The sequence below is a fragment of the Lutra lutra genome, chromosome 5 (genome assembly GCF_902655055.1).
Source record: "Lutra lutra chromosome 5, mLutLut1.2, whole genome shotgun sequence".
Taxonomy (NCBI): domain Eukaryota; kingdom Metazoa; phylum Chordata; class Mammalia; order Carnivora; family Mustelidae; genus Lutra; species Lutra lutra.
The window spans coordinates 36425581-36450219 of NC_062282.1; the positions used below are offsets into that span (position 1 = coordinate 36425581).

At 34.4% G+C, this 24639-nt stretch overlaps 1 protein-coding gene across 1 annotated transcript in view; it reads right to left on the bottom strand.

The window, feature by feature from the left end:
* Positions 1-24639, bottom strand: part of HCN1 (hyperpolarization activated cyclic nucleotide gated potassium channel 1) — a 416455-nt gene that overhangs the window by 181912 nt on the left and 209904 nt on the right. Inside the window, exon 3 of the mRNA XM_047731377.1 lies at positions 12834-12995. Within this exon, the coding sequence (XP_047587333.1) occupies positions 12834-12995 (162 nt within the window). The remainder of the gene's footprint in view (positions 1-12833; positions 12996-24639) is intronic.

The window sequence follows — 24639 nt, forward strand, 5'->3', positions numbered from 1 at the left end:
ATGCCATTAATGATTCTTTCATTCTCAATGTTATACACAGCTACTCTAATGGATTCAAACTATTTATCTAGTATCTGTAGGAAGTAGGAAAATTAAGTTATATACAAATTCTTTTGATTTCTTCAGCCTGGCTTATGTATCATAAACTTTTTCTTTCCAAGCCTTTTAATATTTCTAAGTATATGGTATATCTGCTTCTATCTCAAGCTAGATCAAATGAACTTTTAAATGGGAGAATTATGTACAAATTTGTAGACAAGAAAAATCAATAATAGTTTATGTGAACTAAGTTCAGAAATCTAATAAGAACTGTTCTATGTATTTGACATGTATAAGCTCTTCCACTTACTTCAAAACTTTTTAGAATTATCTCTACATTACAGATGAAGAAACTAAGGCACAAATAGGTTAAGTCACTTATCCAAGGTCACAGAGCTATTAAGTGTGAGAGGAAGAGATGATCTAAGCAATCTGGTTCCAGAGCTTGACCATGCTTAACACTTTATAATACTGTTACTCATGTTTAGTTTAAGATTACTTGCATGCCTCCTTTCAGAATTTTAACCTTTAACCCTAACAAACAAATTCAATTTGGCTTATGTTCACTTTTGTTATTTCTTCTATACTTCAGGAAATAATTTTGTGAATTAGGCAAGTCAAGATTTCATCAGTATTCAGATTTAGGGAATGTAAGTATTCAATCTCCATCACAGATAAATGTTTTCCCAGTGCTGTGATGTGCCATGAATCCTCCCACATTTAATTAGTTTAGCACCTTTTAGTATGCCCGTCTATAATATCACTTTATTAATGTTTTCTTTTTACTACTTATTTTATCTCCTGCAACGTGCTAGGCTTCTAATAGATGTGCATTTAGTTGACACACGGTCTCCTCCAATTAGGCCAAGTTCTTTCAAAAAGCCATAATTCTACCATAAATTTTAGTCCACAAAATTTTATGATTTACTTTAGAATTTATGTCATTCTGCCCATCTATGCCTTAGAATACTGAAAAGCCAAAGCTATACATTTTACTATGGTTATCCTACTCAAATCCTTCATTAAGAAAGGTTTTGGTAAACTCTATCTTACAAAAACAATGAAAGAGAAGGGGATTTCTATTTTACAGAATCACCTGGACATATGATTTCTTCAAAGTTTTCAACAAGTCTTCCTTCTTGCATTAATGAGAAAGAAGAGACAGTACGACTGCTGTCCTAGATCCATTTCTGTCACTAACATTCTACTTGATCTTGAGTAGATGTTTTGAATGTCTCCTTCATAATATGTTCATAATGTTGGTTGTATATAAAATTACCTTTAAAAGGACTGGGCCGCCTGGGTGACTCAGTGGGTTAAGCCTCTGCCTTCGGCTCAGGTCATGATCTCAGGGTCCTGGGATCGAGCCCCACATTGGGCCCTCTGCTCGGCGGGAGGCCTGCTTCTCCCTTCTCTCTGCCTGCCTCTCTGTCTACTTGTGATCTCTCTCTCTCTCTCTCTCAAATAAATAAATAAATAAAAATTTTTTTTAAAAAAAGGTAAAGAACCATCGTAAAATTAACACTGTAACTAATTCATTCTTCATGACCAAATAAAGACAATTTTTCTGAGCATGGTTGTGAATGGATGTCACAAAAAAATGCATGAAGAACCAACTAACAATACCTGATTACATATACTAAATATTAGATACATAATAGAAGTTACAACTGTTAAAGAGGTTATAATAGGTTATTATAAAAAAAATTTGGCAGAAATACATACGTAAAAATACTGCTTACTTACTAGATGATTAATAAAAGATCTTAATAAAAATATTACTTAGTAGGGTGCCTGGGTGGCCCAGGGTTAAGCCTCTGCCTTCAGCTCAGGTCATGATCTCAGGGTCCTGGGATCGAGCCCCACATCGGGCTCCCTGCTCAGCAGAGGCCTGTTTCCCCCTCTTCCTCTGCTTACCTCTCTGCCTACTTGTGATTTCTCTCTCTGTCAAATAAATAAATAAAATAGTTTTTTAAAAAAAAGAATATAACTTAGCATTGGGGAGTTTGGGTGGCTCAATTGGTTAAGCATCTGCCTTTGGCTCAGGTCATGATCTCAGGGTCCTGGGATCGAGCCCCACATTGGGCTCTCTGCTCAGCAGGGAGCCTGCTTCCCCCCCTCCCCCGCCTGCCTCTCTGCCTACTTGTGATATCTCCCTCTGTCAAATAAATAAATAAAATCTTTTAAAAAATGATAAATTATAGATAAATAATAACACTGATGACTGAAATGGAAAGGTACCCTGAGAAGAATGGCTTCCATAAATGTAGATTATTACAAACTTCAAGTTGATTTGCTTAATATTTAGTGCATCAAACTTTTTTTTTCTTTTTCTTTAAGAATTGATAACCAAGTTGAGAGCAGAATTACAAAAGTGCTAGAGAGGATGTAGCAATCACTTAATAGAGCATTAATGTTTTAATTTTAGTTTGGAAAAAGTGGGGAATAGTAATGGGTACCACGTGAAATGGTATTTTTCCCAATCGTCTTATAGTTTTCTGTAACTAATTAAATTATTAAAAATATGAATCAGTGGCTGACTTTAGAACAAATGCAATAATTAAAAAAAGTTATCTAGCTTAGCAAACTCAACACCCAAAGAACAAATAATCCAATCAAGAAATGGGCAGAGGACATGAACAGACATTTCTGCAAAGAAGACATCCAGATGGCCAACAGACACATGAAAAAGTGCTCCACATCACTCGGCATCAGGGAAATACAAATCAAAACCACAATAAGATAACACCTCACACCAGTCGGAATGGCTAAAATTAACAAGTCAGGAAAGGACAGATGCTGGCGAGGATGCCAAGAAGGGGAACCCTCCTACACTGTTGGTGGGAATGCAAGCTGGTGCAACCCCACTCTGGAAAACAGCATGGACGTTCCTCAATAAGTTGAAAATAGAGCTACCCTATGACCCAGCAATTGCACTACTGGGTATTGACCCTAAAGATACAAATATAGTGATCCGAAGGGGCATGTGCACCCAAATGTTTATAGCAGCAATCTCCACAATAGCCAAACTATGGAAAGAACCTAGATGTCCATCAACAGATGAATGGATAAAGAAGATGTGGTATATATATACAATGGAATACTATGCAGCCATCAAAAGAAATGAAATCTTGCCATTTGTGATGACGTGGATGGAACTAGAGAGTATCATGCTTAGCGAAATAAGTCAATCGGAGAAAGACAACTATCATATGATCTCCCTGATATGAGGAAGTGGAGATGCAATGTCGGGGTTTGGGGGGTAGGAAAAGAATAAATGGAAAAAGATGGGATTGGGAGGGAGACAAACCATAAGAGACTCTTAATCTCATAAAACAAACTGAGGGTTGCTGGGAAAGGGGGGTTGGGAGAGGGTGGTGGGGTTATGGACATTGGGGAGGGTATGTGCTATGGTGAGTGCTGTGAAGTGTGTAAACCTGGCTATTCACAGACCTGTACTCCTAGGGCTAATAATACATTACATGCTAATAAAAAAATTTAAAAATAATAAAAAAATTTTAAAAAGCTATCTAAAGGACAAAAACATAGTTTGTGGCAAATTGAGATGGTCTAACTGAATTATGTCTTCATTTTAATACAATTGGAATTAAAGATTTTTCTACTGGAAGTCCTTTCCTAACTTGCAGGAATCAGGATCTTAGATTATCACATTGATCACAATGGTAAAGACTAACAGATGCTCTGTATCTACATATCAATTACTTTGCTGGACATTATAAGTAGACATTTTAATTCATATTTATTTCTATCTTAAGAATATATTTATAGAAAAATGTTTGTTAAATTTGTGATATGCCCTAGAAAATGTTAATGGGATGTAGAGAATATATTGTGATTTGTTACTCTATATCTTTTTATGACTTATAAAAATAAGATGGCAAATTCTTAAGGTCTCCCAATTTTTCATCACTATTAAGCTTATACAATTAGAATAAATGTTTACAGTCCACAGATAGAGGTACTCATATCTCTATGCATGGGGTATGAGATAGCAAGTTGTACAACAGAATCAGGGGTTAAATCTTGTTTCTATGGAACCATGTTTCTGAGGCACCTGGCTGGCAACATCAGAAGAGTATTGAAATGTTGGTCACTTTGGACCCATCGCTATATCCTCAAAGCATTGAGAAGACCAGCCAATGATGCTAGTACATATTTTTAAGATCTTATCTGATAACTTGCCTACATTCGTTGGCATGTTGTAAGAAAATATGTAAAACAACTGAAATAAAGATTCACCAGCCAAGTTCAGTTTTTTCATAGAATTACTCATTCCCAGAATATATTTTTTTAAAAACAACAAAATACTTCTCAAAAATGATGGGGTATATAACGGGACTGTGAAAATGTTCATGCTAAGATTTAGAAAATGTTCTTGCTATTCTTTTTTTACATCCGTCACTTATCACATGGCTTTCTTCATGTCACCTCTGATTCTGCAACATATTCTGGGGTAGCATATTTAGGTCAGTGGTAGTGGGAGGAGGAAAAAAAAAAGATGGAATGGGATGCAAAAAAAAAAAAAAAAAAAAGAATACTGTAGAAAGCCCTCCACTCTGGGAAGTGACTATATAACTTGTCCAGAACATTATCTGAATGTAGGTTATATAACCTATATAGTTCAGGTCTATGCAAGTCTCTATTTTTTTGTAAAAGAGAGAGATATAATCTTGGTCTCTCTGGAAAGAGGGGACTTTCATATGAATTGCTTCATGTCCATGTATCTATATGTGAACTAATACAGGAGAAATAATTAATCAGCTATTCCATTGATTCCCAGGTTGAAAACAATGTTACCATTTTATTCCAACCTCCATCAATTCAAAACAATATATCTCATGTGAAATCTAAATAAGTGAGAAATTTAGAATAGTGGAAAGATACAATTTCATTACCAGATTCTTTTGGATTTATGGCAGTAGTAAAAGAAGAAAACTTAACCAACATATACATACAAAATGCAATGAGTTTTTTAAGTATTTTCATATATATTCCAAGTTCTTCTAGGGACTCAAACAATATATACTTGATTAACAGGAACTGAAAACTGATAATGGCTGAAGTTCCTTGGGATCCATGAAGTTGAATCTACAGTAAGTTTGGCACAGACTCAAAGGGAAATAGGGATTTTATTACCAGCTCCTACATTATCTGCCTCTGACTTTATGTAAACCAGGTAATAATTCCAAGTCAGATTTTTCATCTGTAAAATGGGAATGGATATGTTTTCATTTCATTCAGAATAGATGAAATAATGTGATACATGTACTTTTGTAATACATTCACAAAAGTTTTTTATAACATTCACATTTGGAGAAAATATTGGACTGCAAGATATTTTGTCTCTTTCCCCAATTTTAATAGGTGTCTCTTGTTAGATAAGGTAACTGAATGAATGGTGCTTCTTTTAACCATTCACTGCTTTAAATTTAAGAGAGAGTCTATATAAGAAAAAAGAAAACCATGTTTGCAAATTAAGGACTGGTCTTACTGATCTATCTTACTGATAGAGCAACTTAACATAGCCATAGACAATTATAAGTAATATCCTTTATCCTCTCTATTATGGAATTATCATTCATTTTGAAGTTTTTCTGAAATCACATGTCATTTGAAAACAAAATACCAGATTAGGATTTATTTCCATATGTTCATTCCCATAGAAGAATACATGTCTGAGAACAAACAATACAGTATGTGAACTGTTACATTTTTGTGAGTAGGTTGACTTTCTATCCAAAAAAGAGCAGTCACCAGGCTGGCCTTCCTAATGGGCAGAAACAGGATGGCAAAGGGGAATCACAACACTCAGCAGGCCACTGACCTACTTTGTTATTATAATTTATAAGAGTTATGAATGTATTTTTTTTCCTGTAAAGCTACATGGTGACTTGTCAGCAAATTAGTTACCTTTGTTAGGACTTTTTTTTTTTTTTTAAAGATTTTTTATTTATTTATTTGACAGAGAGAGATCACAAGTAGACGGAGAGGAAGGCAGAGAGAGAGAGAGAGAGGGAAGCAGGCTTCTTGCTGAGCAGAGAGCCCGATGTGGGACTCGATCCCAGGACCCTGAGATCATGACCTGAGCCGAAGGCAGCGGCTTAACCCACTGAGCCACCCAGGCGCCCCCTTTGTTAGGACTTTTAAAAAATTCTGTTAAAGTAATATATTCTCTATTTTTAAAAAGTCAGTAATATAATAATACAACTTCTAATTTATAGAATTTCAAATCCAAAATACATTGCCAGACCTCAAGAGAGGAGAGATGTATTTTTAATTCTTTATTATATTATCTTGGTTATATTGTTTCAATCAATCATTACTTAACTAGCTAATTGGGCTTGTAAAACAAAAGTGAAGCTATTTTAATTTTGTCTTCATATATTTGCTAGACTATCAATAGATAATAATTAATCATCATAGGTTTCAGTGTTCCTCTTGTATATGGGGATATGCATATAAACAATATAAATCTTTTCCCCCCAAAATAATTGGCTTGAAATAGGAGATATTAATAAACAACTCTTTCTACCTAAGCCCCCCGTTCCAGCACACATTTATTTTGACCATTACAGTTTTTGAGCTAGACATGACTAACATGTCTCAATCTCCACTCTTTGTTGAAGGTTCCTGATCCAAAGCCAGCTGATATTAGTTAAAATAAATGTCCCCCTATTTTGTCTCTCTCCACCTTTAGTTGATACTCATCATAGACTTTATTTCCATTCACGCAGTGCTGCCACTAGCACACCAGTGTGTGAGTTAGAAAAAAGTAGTACTCTCTGGAGGGCTAAATCAGGAAGACAAAGAGTTTTGTAAGAATGGCTATATTTCCAAGTGTATGTAGAAAGGCAAGAAAGAGGGCAGGATCTAGCTAGCACTCTTCCCCTTGTTTATAAGTTTGGGCAGTACATACATTTCAAAGGCCTTAATTCAAATTCATGTTAAGGGCTTTTGCACATAATTTTCTATTCCCTTAGATTAAAAAAATCAAAATTTTAAATCTCTATATAGTTTTTGGTACCTAAAATGAAATGGTACAAATGAAAGCTTGTTTGGATGTAAGCACTATGAGGGCAGAAACTTTATCTCATTCTCTCATGTACGTTCAGTGCCTAAGATAATGCCTAGCACAAAACAAGCACTCAACAAATTACCTAAATGAAAGAATAAGTAATATACATTCATTCTACAGTTGAACTATGGAAAATTGAGTGATTTGCCTAAAATCACAAAAGTTTTAATGGTGAAGGCAATTCTGAAATGTGTCTCTAAATTCAATTCTGCCAGATTTTTCCATCCCTTTTCTATTGTCTAAATGAGTCAGGATAAGCTATGTTATGTTGTGGGCTACAAATTAAAAGGATGCCTCTGGAGAGGCAAAAAAAGATCTGGAGGATTGCAAAAAAATAAAAAAAAAGCTTTTCAATGCTTAGACCTGTAAGTGAAATTTGAAACTGCCACTCAGAGCCCATTGATCATAACCATCAGAGGACCCCCATCCAAGAGGAAGGGATCTGGAGAATGTGGAGTGTGTGACCATTTGGTTATTAGTGTTATTAGTAACACACTAATAATTCGAGATACACTGTTTCAAATGAAAATGAAATTTTGTAGTAATCTAGATTTTCCAATCAGATCTCTTGTTTTCTCCACATAAATATTAATTAGATCCTTTCAGACATTTAGATATCTTATTTTCTGATGTTCTTAGTATGGTTCATATAAACTTCATGAATTTTGAGTATTCTTATATTGCTCATGAGTTGGCCAAGTGATCACATATCTTTGAAGAAATAATTTGATGTACAAATTATTAAAGCAAAAACTATCCAAGGAAGAACATTTAAAATGCATAACAGAATAACCCCTTTACACATAATTTTTAAATAATTTTGATGATTACCTATTTAGTATAAACACAGTATTTATTTAGCAACATATGCAAGGTTGGCATAGGATCTGTTGGGAATGTAAATACTGATAAAACATATTGCCTGCCTTCTAGAAGGCATCTCTCAAAATGAAGTAATGCATACAGTCCTTCAAATCACAACAAAATGAAACATTATAATAAATGGCACTTGAGTTGGCTCAAATTATTTTGATTATTATATTACTGAAACAAATACAACTCTATGGTGAAAATTCTGTATAGCATTTAATATGATGTCATTTAGCCCTCATTTGATATAAATTGATCATTAATTATTGAGCCTATTAAGTAAGAATTATTTTATATGGCACAATGTACTTCAACTGTAAAAGCAAATCCAGACTCCATATTTAGGTCATTCAGATGATTGTAGATTCATAATGTGTTTACCTTGAAACCTTTCAAACTATCACCAACATATATTTATACATTTACAAGATTGCTGGGAGAAAACCTGTGCCTCCTTGAGAGTCAATCTTCAGACTTCCATTAGAGAAATACTACTATAGGGTGCCTGGGTAGCTCAGTATCCTACCTCAGGCTCTCTGCTCAGTGGGAGTCTGCTTCTCCCTCTCCCTGTGGCTCCCCCTGCTTGTACTCTCTCTATCAAAATAATAAATAAAATCTTAAAAAAAAAAACTAGAGACACACTAGCTGCAAATCCTTCTGCAAAGTCATTCCTTAAATTATGTCAAAATTAATACTGTGTTCAAATGTATCATAAATTTCATTTTCTTAGACTTTTAAAATGAGCATTTCATGATTTTATGACTTAAACCAAAACAGCCACTGCTAATCATTTCAATAATGAGCTATTACAGTTTAGTGTGCTATGTCTAGAAACATAGTCACAAAATATGAGAATGACAAGATTTTCAGAACTAATTTTATTAAACTTTAATTATCTGACCAATCCAAGATTTTTATTCAGACAGAATTCTATAATTCAAATATTTCTTGAATGAAATATTCAACACAAAAGAAGCACAACTAATCCTTGTTTAAGTCAGATTTGTCAAGTCAGTATCTCTCACCTCATCAATTCAAGTAGCCTACCATGTGCTAGTGATTAACTCTTAAAAAATAGCATTTAAATAATTCTTCCAATGATGAATTTATAAAGACTGCAAAGGAATTCGCTGAGAGGAACTGAAGCTATTTCTACAGAAGAAACAGCAGATTAGAAACAGTTAAGATAAGAATAAATATATTGAACAAATCACCAGTGACGGATATAGTATAGTCATAGCATTACTCTGGATTTCCTGTGATAGGACATATATGATAACTAGCTAGTGATATGCAGATAAGGATATAGATATAAATGCAAATGTGTCTCAAAAATATTAAAAATACATATAAAAAGATATATGTATACATATAAATGAAAATATGGTGAGGAGGATTTAAAATAACACTTAATGGGGCGCCTGGGTGGCTCAGTGGGTTAAGCCGCTGCCTTCGGCTCGGGTCATGATCTCAGGGTCCTGGGATCGAGTCCCACATCGGGCTCTCTGCTCAGCAAGAAGCCTGCTTCCCTCTCTCTCTCTCTCTCTGCCTTCCTCTCCGTCTACTTGTGATCTCTCTCTGTCAAATAAATAAATAAAATCTTAAAAAAAAATAAAAAATAAAAAAAATAAAAATAAATAAAATAACACTTAAGGATATAAATCATTTATGAATGCGAAATATGAAAAAGAAGGAATAAGGAATTCACCCAACACCCTGATCTTTACCATAAATTGTTTAGTATCAATGTCAAACATCATAGAATTGTCAAGCACATACCTAAGAATGATCGATACAATGTCCTGCATCTACCCTGACCTGGCTTCTCACTTTTTGCCTTCTGAATTTGATTTTGCTTTTCTACATCTACATCTCATATCCATCTTGCTGCTTTTTAGTGTTAGAGCTCAAATGCTGATTTTCGAATGACTTACTACGGCAACCAGAGCGCTGTGACAACTGGTTTCATTTCTTGTCATTACTTTTCTTAACTAATTTTTACAATCTACAGAACACAAGATACTCTAAGGTTTAGAACAGAAATTACGAAGTCAGATAGCTAGGCATTCTAATTTTTTTTTAAGATTTTATTTATTTATTTGACAGAGAAAGAGAGCTCCACAGTAGGCAGAGAGGCAGGCACAGGAGAGGGGGAAGCAAGCTCCTGCCGAGCAGGCAGCCCGATGTGGGGCCTCAGTCCCAGTACCCTGAGATCATGACCTGAGCCGCAGGCAGAGGTTTAACCCACTGAGCCACCCCGGCAGCCGTAGGCATTCTAATCTTGGTTCTATTCATCTACTAACCTGTGTGCTATTGAACAATTAGACTAACCCCTAAAAATTTCAGATTTCTGAACTGTAATATGGGGGATAATAGTTTTCACCTCATTCTGTTGCTATGAGGACCAAATAAGAGCATATTTCAAAGCACCAGGTGTCATATATAGTAAGCAAGATAGATAATATGGAGGGTGTTTTTTTTTTTACATTGGATTTTACCTCTTTATAAGTCCCTTATTATGTAAATACACTTTGCTTTGTTTTGCTATAATGGAAGGTTTTCCAGAATTCAATGGCTTTAAGATAGAAAATAATATCTACAAGGTCAAAGGACACCATGGAGATCCTCTACCGATACAAAAATTGTCTTTCTTATGGTTATCTCCTTCATATCACTAATATTCATAATATATTTCTGGTCTTTATAGTTGAACATAGACTTAACTGTTTCCTACCCTTGACGTTAAAGTTAAACATGAAAATAATGTTAAATAAATGTGAAAGAAAGTAAAAGCCAATTTCATAAGTAAACCTGCCCCTCAGAAAAGATGCAAGAAAAAAACTTGCAAATTCAGGAAAGGTATTTTGTATAACATTAAGATATAATAAAATTTGACTACATTAGATTAAGTACAAACACACAAAGCAAACCCATGTAGACACACTTAAAAAATGATCAAGATATAAAAATTTTCTTCAGTAAATGTGCTTAGCACTAGATATATTAAGAAGTAAATTCCCATATATTATAATTACACAACTATATGCACTTTATGGATACCCCAAAATAGTCCCTTTACTCTTTTAATAAAGATAATACCTATTTTTCTGAAAGATACCTCAGAGTAATTTAAAACAACAATTATTTGCGAACTTAAATAGTAGTGTCAGCAATGAATCATCTTTTGACAGTAGTGTTAGTGTTTTTATACCACACACTTAGTTAATAGCTAGACTATAGAGCTGTGGCTTTTTCTTCCTCCCACCCCCGCCAAAATATTTTAATAATGTCTTCACATTTTTTTCTTTCAGTGATAAAAAAGAAAGATCTATAATTAAGAAGACTTCATAGGCTCAAAATGTGACCTGCACCTTGCTTTGTTTTTTAGGTAGGGAAACACAAATACAGTATTTCTCAAATGAACTTTCAATAAAGGTGGTTAGATTACAACAAACTACTATGTCAGGCACTCTTCTGGGCACTACCATAAAGTAAAGAACAAAACAGACAAATTCTTTGACTTAATGGAACTGACAGTTTGTGTAGAGGACACAGAGAAATAGAAACAACAAGTAAATGTGTGTGTTATTAAATTCTTTTCAGATAAAATATTAACCAGTTTGGTACTGTATTAAACAGAGTGGTCACACACTAGCTTCAGTGAGGCAGTGACATTTAAACAGATATGAATGAAATGAAGGAGAGATCCAGGTGAATATTAAGTCTCAAAGAAAGGAGTTAAAGGGATAAAGAAGGCAGGGATTGGGAGAGTAGGAAGTAGGGAGGAAAATAAGTTGGGAGAGTAGGAAGGAGGGAGGAAAATAAGTCGGCCAGAAGAAAGTAAAGAAAGACTGGACCTCTTAACGTGTAATGTAAACTCCTCTTTTCTTCAAATACAAAGCCTGAGCTATAGTTATTAGAAGAAAAAATAAATGTTATTAAAATGTCCATATCACTTCTACAATAATAAGCCCAGAAATTAACATGGAACATTTTGAAGAAAGAGGGCACTTGATTTATGCCAAGGTTAAAATTTTGTGAGAGTCTCATAAAATTTATCATCCATTATTTACTTCCAATTTCTTTGTAAGTATTGTACAAGATAGATCAAAACACATGTTCTCTTTTTAAAACCTATGTTCTTAAAAATAAATGTGACTATAATATACTTAATTAAATAAATCAAATTTATACTTCATAGATTTTTAAATATGTAAATATCTTTCAGGGTAAACTGTACACCTGAAACTAATGTAACATTATGTGTCAACTATACCCAAATTTAAAAATAAATAAAAATTAAAGGTAAATAAAGGCTTTACCTTTTGCACGAATGTTTCCTTGTCTTCCCTAGCGAAAAGATCATGCACATCATATCTCATTGCATTTATACTGATGTACATGTCTCTGCAAGCTTAAACACCACCTAGAATTGCATGTCTCAAGAACAGTAAATGCCAAAATCAAGTTGAAAAAAAGGAGATATTCTAAGCAATAAGCAGTTTTGGAAGAACATTGTACCATGAGTGTTGTACCACAATTATACGTACATGTGAGTGTACATGTAGCTTTGAAATAAAATATGTCTTCAATATACACAGAGTAAGATACCTCAAAATAGATCCTATAACATACACATCCCCAGAAACATTTCACGTAAATGAAATGTAGTTGCAGAAAAAGCGAAAGAACATTTGATTTTACATCCACATAAGCAAAATTTTCTCCGAACATTTTCGGAGAAGAAATTAGATCATTCTAGCATACCCTTAGAACTTTCTGGCAAAACATGGATTATGTAGGGTGTAAAAGAATATGAATTACTTACAACCATTTCGTTCAGGGACACCCAGCAGTCTGGTGGGAAATCCTGCAGTAGTGGTACCAAGAACTGAAGACAGCCATCCCAGTGGCACAGCAGCAGCATCATGCCGATGAGGTTAAAAATTCTCACCACTGCACTGGCAAGGTCATATGTCATGTGGAAAATCTGTTGACCAAAATATAGAATCAATCCTTATAATGCTTATCATCAATTTCCGTTAAAGTCAAAAATACCACCAATGTCAGTAGACATGCAGCGCAAGTACAGATTTAATAAAAATGTGGGAAGAACTTTTACAAATATAGAGATGACATTTCTTGACTTGACATGGAGGGTGGCACTCTGTTCTATAAGTACCACCACCAACTGGGGGTTCTCCACAAAGAACAGAGATAACCTAACTACATTAAATGCATGGGTCATGCTTTCAAGGTCATTGGTTTTGCCGACGGTTTTCATTTACTGCCCTTCTGCACATTTTGGCAATGTTGCTCTAAAACAAGTTAACAGGTTTGACGCTATTCTTTGCTTCTCTATCCCTTTTTAAATTAATAGATTTGTTGGAGGACCAAAAAGACAAAACAAAACACAGACTGAAAAATCATCAGCAAAAATAGAATTTCAAAATATAAAGTAATACTGAGATGTTAACTGCAGTGAACTTTATAGCTAGCTATACGAGTAAAGGTGCTTCTTTTGTTGTGTATATTGAACATGAACAGTGGCCTTTGAGATAAAAAGGTCTCTGAATTTGGTTAAAAAACAACTGTGCCACACTTTTTTAAAAATTAAAATTGTTATTTCCCTTTCGAGTGAACCGTTCTCATTTATATTTTCATGCAATCCAATACGATAGGGAAGATTATTTCAGGAAGCTCAGAAATTATGACAAATCAACCATCTCTATCATAATTCTGGAAGGGTAAACTTACATATAGCTTGATATCTATAACTTTTTATCCATCCAGTTGTAAGAAATAAAACCAGAACCAGAATCCTTTCATTAACAGCTCATATATTATATCACTCTCAACTGCTAATTTCTGCTTATATTTTATCTATTCTAGAATAACAAAACTCACTTGGGAGCAGACCTACATTCTAGAAAAAAGTTGATTTCCTAATTGTTAAAAGTCTACTGAGTTAATAAAATTAATAAATATGGATAAATACACAAAGAAACAACACTTTGAAATATTTAGAATCACAACTGTATAATTCACCAAAAGGATGGTCTATTTTTGAAGTAATGAGGACACTATGTACTGAGAAGTTGTCTGAGAAATGGAAAAGAAAACCCGTAAATTTTACATTTTGATTTATAAACTATATCTTTGTAAGGAAATATCCATAATTCTTAAGAGGCACATACTAATGTATGTAAAGGTATAATGACAGGACAGCTGGGACTTTGCTTTTACAAAATGTTCTTAATTAAATATTTTTCACTTTGATACATTTGTATTAGGCATTAATAGTTTCTTTAAACAATCTTCCTTTTTGACACAGTAATTACAGTGAGAAATTCCCACTTTCTTTGTGGGAATATACAAACTGTTCTGAATTCCTTTTAAGGTTAGGGTCCTAGGTTTTAAAGGCAACAGATCATGTATTTTTATATTCAGAGAGCTATACACAGAACAATTAATTTTAAAGAACTGAGAATTATTATTTTCCTCTAAGTAATTTTTTTAAAGATTTTATTTATTTGAAAGAGAGAGTGAGTGAGCATGAATAGGGCAGGGCAGGAGATGAGCAGAGGGGAAGAGAGAGAAGCAGGCACGCCACCAAGCAGGGAGCCCCAACCCAGGGCTCAATCCCAGCACTGCAGCTGGGATCACTACCAGAGCAAAAGGCAGATGCTGAACGGACTGAGCCACCCAGGTGACCTGCCTCTAAGTTATTTTTTAATTTGGTTTTGTATTTGGCAAACCTACAGAAAAGTCCTCCTGATGTTATTCCCTCTGATAGCTCATGGTCACTCAATTTGTAAATAGAAATCATACCAAAAAAATCATCAATAATTTCTTATTAAAGGCAATACAAAAAAAATTTTTAAATGCTTTCTACTACTAAAGTAGGAAAATAAAATCAACATGGATTTAAACATTTTTCTTAGGTACTTGAACCCTATAAATTTTTATCTGAATATTTTCTGACAAAATGGTTCAAAATATCTTTTTGCTAAGTGTTGCATTAGTGTGAAATTGAGCAAAATTGCAGAATATAAGCTTGTAGATCAAACAAGGAACTGATCACCTCCCAACCTGATTATCTGAAGTAAACAATATCTGAAACCCTCTGCCAAAGTCTATAAATTAATTATAAGCCTGTGGGCAATGTTGCAATTATGAGACTTTAGAGTGATGTCCGGATGTTATAGAGAATTAGGTCTCGCTCTTAATACATCTGACTTTAATGGCTTTTCCACTTTCTTTGTGAGCAACTGGATTCTTTTGTGGGATTTTAAGATTTTAATTATTTACAGTAATTGATAGCACATGCTGTAATTCAACAATTCCTTTAAGAAAATCCTATTATTCTTAAACATTTTCCAGAGAAGCATAACCACCATTTTCATAAAGGAAGTTAATGGTGATATAAGGCCTTTCATAATATAATAGAAATACATTTTTTGTTTCATTTTGTTTTCGTGTGGTTACTGAACTCCTACTGTAACAAAATAAGCCCTAAAATTAAACCTATTCTCTATTTCTATTTCCAACATCATAGTATTAGTAAACAGTACTAGTACTAGATTTATGTACTAACTCTGCTATTTAGACAATGCTCAGGGGCAGTCTCCCTTTTTGGTCTTTTAACATTCTGTGTTCAAAAGTAATTTTACTTTTTGGAGTATCCCAAATCTGACTTTGGAAGAGGCACTTATCCTGACACTGGTCAATATCAGAGGTTAATTTCAATTAGTCAAGTCCATGTATCTCCATCTTGATTTATTCATCCAACCAAAGAACTTCATATTGTATGTAGTATAACTTTAGATATATATCTGAATATGTAGAGTGTTTAGGCCCAAACTGATTGTCTCTTGAGCTCTTATTGATTAATACACTCTGGTAGGCGTACTCATCTCATTGACTAGTTGCTGAGACTATTGAAGGCTCTGTTAAAATCTTGTTCACAGATTTGGAGTGAGAAAATTATTCCCTTACGGAGTACATACATCTATAGATAGACACATTAACCAAAGAAGGAAAAATCTGATCTAACTCATGCATAGCCATAACTTCCAATTGTCTAAGGGCAGCTTGTAGACTAAATCGAAGTGTGACTTGATTCAACATTCTGATCAAGCAGCCAATATCACTGATTAATTTTTTTGTTTTTTTTCCCATCAACAAGGTAGACATCCTTAAGTGATAAAATCCCATCTAAATCAATTTTCTAAAGCTACTGTAGACAAACCCCACTTCACACAAAAATGGCACCATATATGACCCATTCATTAAATGAATAGATGAAAATGTTGCAGGGATTTAACAATAATAACCTAAGTACTTTTTATGATCTTAACACTATGAAGGTTTTGCTTTTGTGTTTTAAACCAGGGAATTTAAAAAAAAAGACAACTCTATCATTTTCTACCTTCCAAGTAATCTGACTTGACGTGAAACCTGATATGACTGCTTGAATGTGGGTAGCAGAAAGACAGGTTGCTCACTCTCAATATGCTGCCAAGTGGTACTTACAAGAGTCAACTGGAAAAAACAAAACAAAACAAAACAAAAAAACAGAATTAAGTTTCTGAAGCAGCTCCTTCATTTTATTTTCATCAAAAACCAGACTATAAAATATGCCAGTGGAAGTCACTGTGCTTTGCATTTGTCCAGCTCAGAACACTGTGTTCTTCATATGACTTCAATGAAAAGAAGGATCTGGTCACGAATCCTCTTTGAATTCTTTTTCGAATAGCACCGTTCTAGAATTCTGCCCAGTTGGAGTTTAATGACTCCAGAGAGGATAGCTAATTAACTCTCCAAAACCGAAGAACACTCTAAAATAATTTGATTCAGAATCCCCAATTCCAAACTACTATTTGCAAAATTGTTACCATGATTTTTTGTATATGCCATCCTGCTTTTGAAAGGTTAAATCCCAAAGTGTGATGTATGGCAGTATCCATAAATTAGCTGAGTTCTTTAAAAACATGTCCACATTCTTCCTTGATAAACTGGATTCAAAGGCTTTTCAACCTAATAGTCAGATTACAATCAGTGGGCCTGGACTCTCTTTAGCTATCTGGTGTCCTGTGTTTTACCTACACAAAAACCATCCACAGTAATTTATGACCTTTCATAGTGTGCGTTGATCTGTTCCTAGTCTTCGGCTTCACAAAGAGGGATCTCTCACTGTCTAGGTTTCTTCTATGATCTCGTTAGTGATTCAAAGCTTCAAATGTATCTTTAAAATTCTTATCAAAGTAACATTAAGAGAATCAAGTGAGTCAGACATGTTGTTTTGACAAACGACTTTCTTATTTTTAAGATATAAAGCAAGGCTGGATAGCTTTGTTTCTCTTTTTGTTTCTCCTTATAAACCTGCACCTGCATAAATTTGACCCTGTTTTCCATGGATTGTCTATATGCCATGTTGACACAGAATATAAGAAAACCAACATTTACCAACTCAGTCTGTTTCACAGCTACCGTGTTATCCAGGATTCAAGGAGTAGTAGCCCTAGTCAATATTTTAACAGCCCTATTGCACCTTCTGCAATTCTTAGCTTGAAAATGACCCAGGTTATCTCACCAGGCTTTTGGTAGAAAGTGCTGAAGGATTTACTTGACCTATGACAGAAGACCACTCTTCATGTTAATCTCTTTGAACTCTGACCAGGGACTGTAGCTGACTGAACACTGACCAGGGACTTCTATCTAAGATCTCACTGAGAATGGCTAGCCGCTGGGGCGCCTGGTTGGCTCAGTGGGTTAAAGCCTCTGCCTTCTGCTCATGATCCCAGCGTCCTGGGATTGAGCCCCTCATCAGGCTCTCTGCTCAGTGGGGAGCCTGCTTCCCTCTCTCTCTCTCTCTCTCTCTGCCTGCCTCTCTGCCTATTTGTGTTCTTAGTCTGTCAAATAAATAAATAAAATCTTAAAAAAAAAAAAAAAAAGAATGGCCAGCCCACAACCTTCAGAAAAGTCAGGCATCTGGGCCTCTCATCTCAGCCTCTGCACATAGTGCAATCATTCACTCCACAACCTTGCTCACCTACTGTCAAATTGTCATGCTGTGGAGTGCTAGTTTCCTGCCACTGTCCTTCCCAAACTCCCCTCCCCCTTCAACATGGATTAACTCTCAAATGCCCTCAGCCTCTTTGTCACATTCTTCCCCTCCTTCTCTGCTTTCCCTGAGAGGTAGGAGCCTCCCTCCCCTTCTCTCAAAGCCTCAGCTTCCCTGGTAGCTTTCTTCAACAGAGTTGGTTCAATTCTTTCATACTTCATAAGCCTTACGTCCTGATGGCAGTGGCCTCATTTTCCTAGCTTGCCTTTGTTGCTTTCAGACAATTATTTGTCCAGCTGTATTAAAAAAAAAAAAAAAAAGGCCTTCTCTTCAGTGCTCATTCCATTTAACCAGTCCACTCATAACTTCCCCTCATTTCTGCATAGAACAACCTCTCAATCTCCACCCTCAGCACATCTCCATTTATTAGAGGATTCTGTATTTTTCCATTGCCTTTTCTTTGCAAAATGTCAACTGCTGATTAATCAAAACAACTACTTTCTATACCTGAGCTGCTGAACATTACTGGAGAGGAAACTAGATTGTGGCTACTAAAAATTTCTTTTTAAAATAGCTGTCTTATTTGAGACCCTCAGCTATGGCCTATTCATCTCCTTATTCCTAACAGCACTCATCCTATATTTTTTCCTCTCTTCCTACTTCCCCAAAACTCATGACTATCCTACTCAGTTTCAAGTTAAAATTTCACCTTTTTCAAGGGAAACACATCCTTATGTTTGAATCCCCTTAACTCTGACCCCTCATATCTTCAAACAAACAAATACCTGCAGTTTTTCTTACTGGTCTTTTCCTAATATTAAAAGAAGGCATACTTTTTATTACAAATGAATATCTACCAACTTTTGATATTAATGTGAACTTTTTTCTTCTCCAGGAACCTAAATAATTAGTTCACAGCTTCTCAGTCTATGAGGAAAACCAACTCTCTTCTCATTGTGGACAGATATTTTTGTAAAACAAAAAATGATTTAATATAAAAATGAAGTTTGAAAAAAATCTATGACATATATAATGCAAACCTACTGCTTATGTTCTTGGATGTGGCGGCAATATCAAATAACTATAATTACTTGATTACTTTTTTCTTCAAAATTGTTAACTTCTACACTAGCTTTACCCTCAAATGTTCAAAACTAATAAAATTCTCCATTTCCTCAAAAACAACTCAAATTGAAAAGGACTTTTCATTTTCTAGGTGCTTACTTAACTCTCCCCCACCTCCCCCTTTATAGTCTTTTCAGTTTGGCTTCTCAAAAAAACTCTCCTCCCTGGAATTTTGAGACAGAGAGTGAGCTGGCCTGCCTTCACCCACCTTTAGTGGGTAAAGTGGTTTTCTTTTCTTGGTTACATGTGAAAATTACCATCTGGTGCAAAATCTTTTTTCCTGAAGGACATATGTGTCATAGCTACTCTGTGCCTCTGTCCCCCTTCCCCTTCTCCATAGATGAAAGGAGTATAAAGATATTTAAAGTTGACTTCATTTTCCTAAATGGGAAATTGAAACTTAAGAGAAAATGTACATTTTTCTGAGCATTCTTTTGGAAGTGGCACAGATATATCATTGGAATTATAGAGAAGAATATATCTCATCACATGACTCCACAGTAAAACTAAACAGTTCTAATGTGGTCATAACAACTACATATTTACAGAATACAATGTACTAGTTATTAATCATGACTATTAAAACATAAATTTTATGTTTGTTTGTTTGTGCATGTGTTATTTTGGTCATGTATACATATTCCTTATTAAACATATAGATATGTATAAAATTTAAAAATCAATTTTAGATATTTTTGTTGTAAAAAATTGTCACATTTCTTATTTTTTGCCTTGACCATTATTTAGACTCTATGGCTTTTCCATTACTTTGTCATTGTATTGTATATTTCTAATTAGACATATTTTTATATAAGATCTTAAGTGCATATACCTAAACACTTTAAAAAAGTAAATCTTAACGCAAAATCACTCTTTTTTAAGAAAAAAAAATTGCTCCTTGTTTAGCTTTACTAGTCTGAGAAAAATCAAAAGAGCATTAGTATTAAAGAAACAAAAAATTGGGGCGCCTGGGTGGCTCAGTGGGTTAAAGCCTCTGCCTTTAGCTCAGTCATGATCTCAGGGTCCTGGGTTTGAGCCCCACATCTGGCTCTCTGCTCAGCAGGGAGCCTGCTTCCCCCTCTCTCTCTCTGCCTGCCTCTCTGCCTACTTGTGATCTCTGTCAAATAAATAAAATCTTAAAAAAAGTAAAGAAACAGAAATGGTAAAATATTGTAATGTGGATTCTTTGAAGATTATTGGTAGGAAACAGTTATAGTGTAAACTGTAAAAGGTATAAACTTTGAAAACTGGGAAACACAATGCCTGGTGGTATACAGTTGACACTCAACAAATCTTTTTTCTCCTATAGAGGTTACTCAACAAACAGCTGAATTTTCATAAATGGGTCAGTGCTAAAGAATACCTAACAGAGATAAGGCATTTCTACCAAGCTTATTCATTTTCTTCTGAATTTCAAGTCATTATCAGCTGATGACTGGGAATAGGTCAGAAACAAAACTGCTTACAATAGGTTATATTTTGTTAACTGAATATAGCTACCTCTTCGCATTTAAAAAAATTCCTTAGGAAAAAAAGGAGTACATCTTTTTAACTTACACGAGGACTATGTTGTATAACAGAGCATCTACTTACTGGATTGTGCTGTAGAAAAACAAAAGAGCAAGTATAACCCTCTCATGTGCTTAACTTACTTTAGGAAATAGCTAACACAGTGGGAAAATGAAATTACAAGTGAATATTGAAAATGGTCCTATTAAGAAGAGAGCTTGATGGACTAGGACTGTGGAAAAAAATGAAATTAATTAAAATGAAATAACTAAGATCATTATCTATTCTTCTATTACAAATTTCAAATTGCTGTAAATGTAGACAGTGTATATATATGTACAATATATGCTGAAATATTTAAATGAGGAAAGTAAAAAACATATTTTATGATGGATATCTGCACCTTATTTTAATAATGGTTGTGGGAAGGCTATTTCATGCTTACTAGATACACTTAATTTCAGGATAAAGTCAGCACTAAGATGCTGATTTAATGAAATTTAATACATTTTTTTCTAAACTTTAAAAAAAATCTTATCTTGAAAATTCAAAATGAAAATTTTATTTTTTAAATAAGAAAAAATGTTTTTTAAAAAAACATTCTTTTTTATGTAGTACACAGTAAAAATGATATTAAAATACAGAATCATAAGTTGCTACATAATGTGTGTGTGTGTGTGTGTGTGTGTGCAGAGAAAGAGGATAAAAAAAACCTAATAACCACATTAGCAGTAGTTAGTGAATTTTGTAGCTCTTGTGAATGAATTTCAAATGATAGTTCCATAACTCTGTGGTTTTTGGAGAGGACTAGGGAATAATTCATTTTAGAAATAGCATAATACTAATAATAGTCTCATTTTTATCTTTATAGTTTCATGTCAATCATTTGCTTGCTCTCTTATCTTTTGTATAGCTGCGGTCTCATCAGATTTTTAATACATTACATGCTCCAATAAGTACAAATTTAGTTGTCTCTACATTTTGAGCTACAAACAGTAAAATTATTCTAGTTTTTGTTAGCAGTTCATTTCTAAGCATATAAACCAATCACATGGATTAGTGCTTTTTGAAGGGCAAAACAGACCTCACAGTGGAGCGGAGAAATGTACTTAGTCTTTGTTACTTTGGAGATTTCATCTCATTAATTTGTATTTTAAAACTCATCTAAATGGTGAACACTTTTAAAACAGAAAGACCATTTCAGTGTACAAGCTCTAGTGACTAAATTATAAAAGCAGATGTTTAAACTCATTTCACATACTCTGTAAATTGTTTTCCTAGTCAGTATCTTGCTGATATTATATAGTCAATACAAAGCTAATGAATTGCTTTGAAATTACCAAATAAAAATATCACATATATTTCCAGTCCTTTCATATATAACATCCAGAAAGAATTTTTGTACTAAATCCTCAGTTAATCAAATATTATTAAACTATCCCTGAGGCATGTATAAAATGCATAATATATTTTGGTGGTCTCTTATGAATATATTTTTAAGTATGCCCCATTAGATATCATGCACTGTTATGTCTTGCATTTTCTGTAAGTTCTGTGAGAAAAAAATTGACTCTAATATTCTTGGTTTCACATTCATGAACTTTCTTATATTGACAAGTGATAATTAATGTTTGGTATCTCAACCAATTGTTTTGGCCTAAAATATTAAAGATTGTAGTGTTTGTGGTACGGTAAAACCTTTAAAATTTGGACATACTTATATATTTATGTGGAACATTAAACTGCTAAGTACATAATATTTTTTTCAAAACTTTGAGCTATTATTTTGCTAATCTTAGAGATAAATAACAAGGTTAACATAAAATTTAAAAAACACTGAACAATAGTTTTTGCAATGTAAGAACTTGAAAAAAAATACTTATTGGAGAAATGCATAAGTTGAAACCAGGAAACTAGAGTTCTAATCCTGACCTCGTGTTAATCAGTTTCCAAAAATTTCCTTAGCTTTTCAATTAAAAGAAAGGACATGGGGAAAATGACCTCTAAAGTACATCATATGTGTAAAATTCCATAATATCCTTTACTTTAGGATTGAAAAAGTACAATTTTAAAAAGTGAAAACACAAGGAAGCCAATTACACACACACACACACACACACACACACTCCCTAAATGGAAGATAAACCAGTGGTAAAACACTGACTTATGTAAGTAATTTCCCCAAATCTAATAAAAATAAATTAAACATAAAAATAAGACTAATGGTAATATAAATATGTGGTAAAATAAAATGTGATAGAGGCCATTATATTTAAATTAATTGCATGATGTCTTTCTCAACATCCCCAGGCTCCACTCACCACTAATAGTCTACAAAGGTGGTGTGCAAACCAGCTCATTGCACCATTTTCCACGAGAAGCCAACAGGAAAGACAAGGGAAAGGAAAGCTGGCTTCTGAAAAAACTAAGATAAAAACAATGCTTCATCACAATTTTTTAGTAGTAGCCATAAAAATTACCTCATGCATTGGCACGTCATCTTGATACTCTGGCCAGATGAGCCAGTCAAGTTAAATATACTAATTTATTTGAGTGGATTTGTGTCAGAGTTGCTCTGTAAGAAAAAAATGGTGCTCGGTCACTGTCTTGGCAAATGCCTCCTGAAAGAAATCGCTAAGTACATGATTTTGGATATGAAGTCATAAAATACAGCTACAAATCTTAGTGAGTTAACCACACGTTCTGCCATTTAATGAAAACCAGTAAGCAAGAAAAACATTATTATTGCAACCTCCCCAAAAGACACTTAAAAAATAAACAAGTGTTTCCAAAGTTGCTAGCTACCCAAGAGACATTTGAGTAAGATTTGATCTATTGGAAAATGGCATGATATCAGATTTACTAGTTGGACACTTTCCAGAACCACCTATGCACTATAATGCTTCATCAATTCAGATAATAGGGCATCAAGATATTTGCCAGACCACCTGAAGTGTTGAAAATACTTAAGTATTAGAATCACAAAGTGAATCGGGGTAAATCAGAGGGGGAAACAAAGCATGAGAGACTATGGACTCTGAGAAACAAACTGAGGGTTTTGGAGGGGAGGTGAGTGGGGGGTTGGGTGAGCCTGGTGGTAGGGATTAAAGAGGGCATGTACTGCATGGAGCACTGGGTGTGGTGCATAAACAATGAATCTTGGAACACTGAAAAAATAAAATTAAAAAAACAAAAAAAAGAATTACATAAACTACTCTGTGGAAGGACCCTTAAAAGTAATATGTTTTTTGGCATACATTTGATTTTTCTTATTACCAAAAATCATTATCAATATTGGCTCTGTGCAGAATAATGGTAGGCACTGGACTCTTCAGTGCTCCTGGTATCACCTCCACCACACACTCACTCACTCATGTAAACGTTTTCTTCTCCAGAATTCACCCACCTGTTTCAAGAAGGACCCATTTTTCTCTAGACCTGCTGCAGAGTCCTCAAAATTGTTGCTCTTTTTAATACATCTCATAGTAGCCACACTTCATCTCAGTTTATAGATTTTTGGGGGTGGGGTGAGTTTAGGAGAGTCAGGACATGTATAAGATAGCTTTCTCTCTTACTCCTTTAACAACAGCTTGTCTGGGTATAGAATTCTAGATTGAAAGTCATTTTCTCACAGACATATGAAGCCTTATCTTCATTCCTTCCAGAATTAGGTGAAACTGTTTCTTTCCCCAAATCTGGGTTTAATTTCCTCAGTGAGAAGATGAAGAGTTTTACATGGGGATACACGGAACTGCCCAAATTCCAAGTACATGCATGCAGGGTGTGAGACGTGGGTCATAAGTAATGATTTGTGCAGTTGACCTTAAATTTGGCACCATTCCCGTGTTTAGCCCTACTGCTCAGCTATGTTCTGCAGTTAAGCCTTCTGACTCTAAATCAAAATGCCCCACAGATCATAGTACAGACTGGCTCT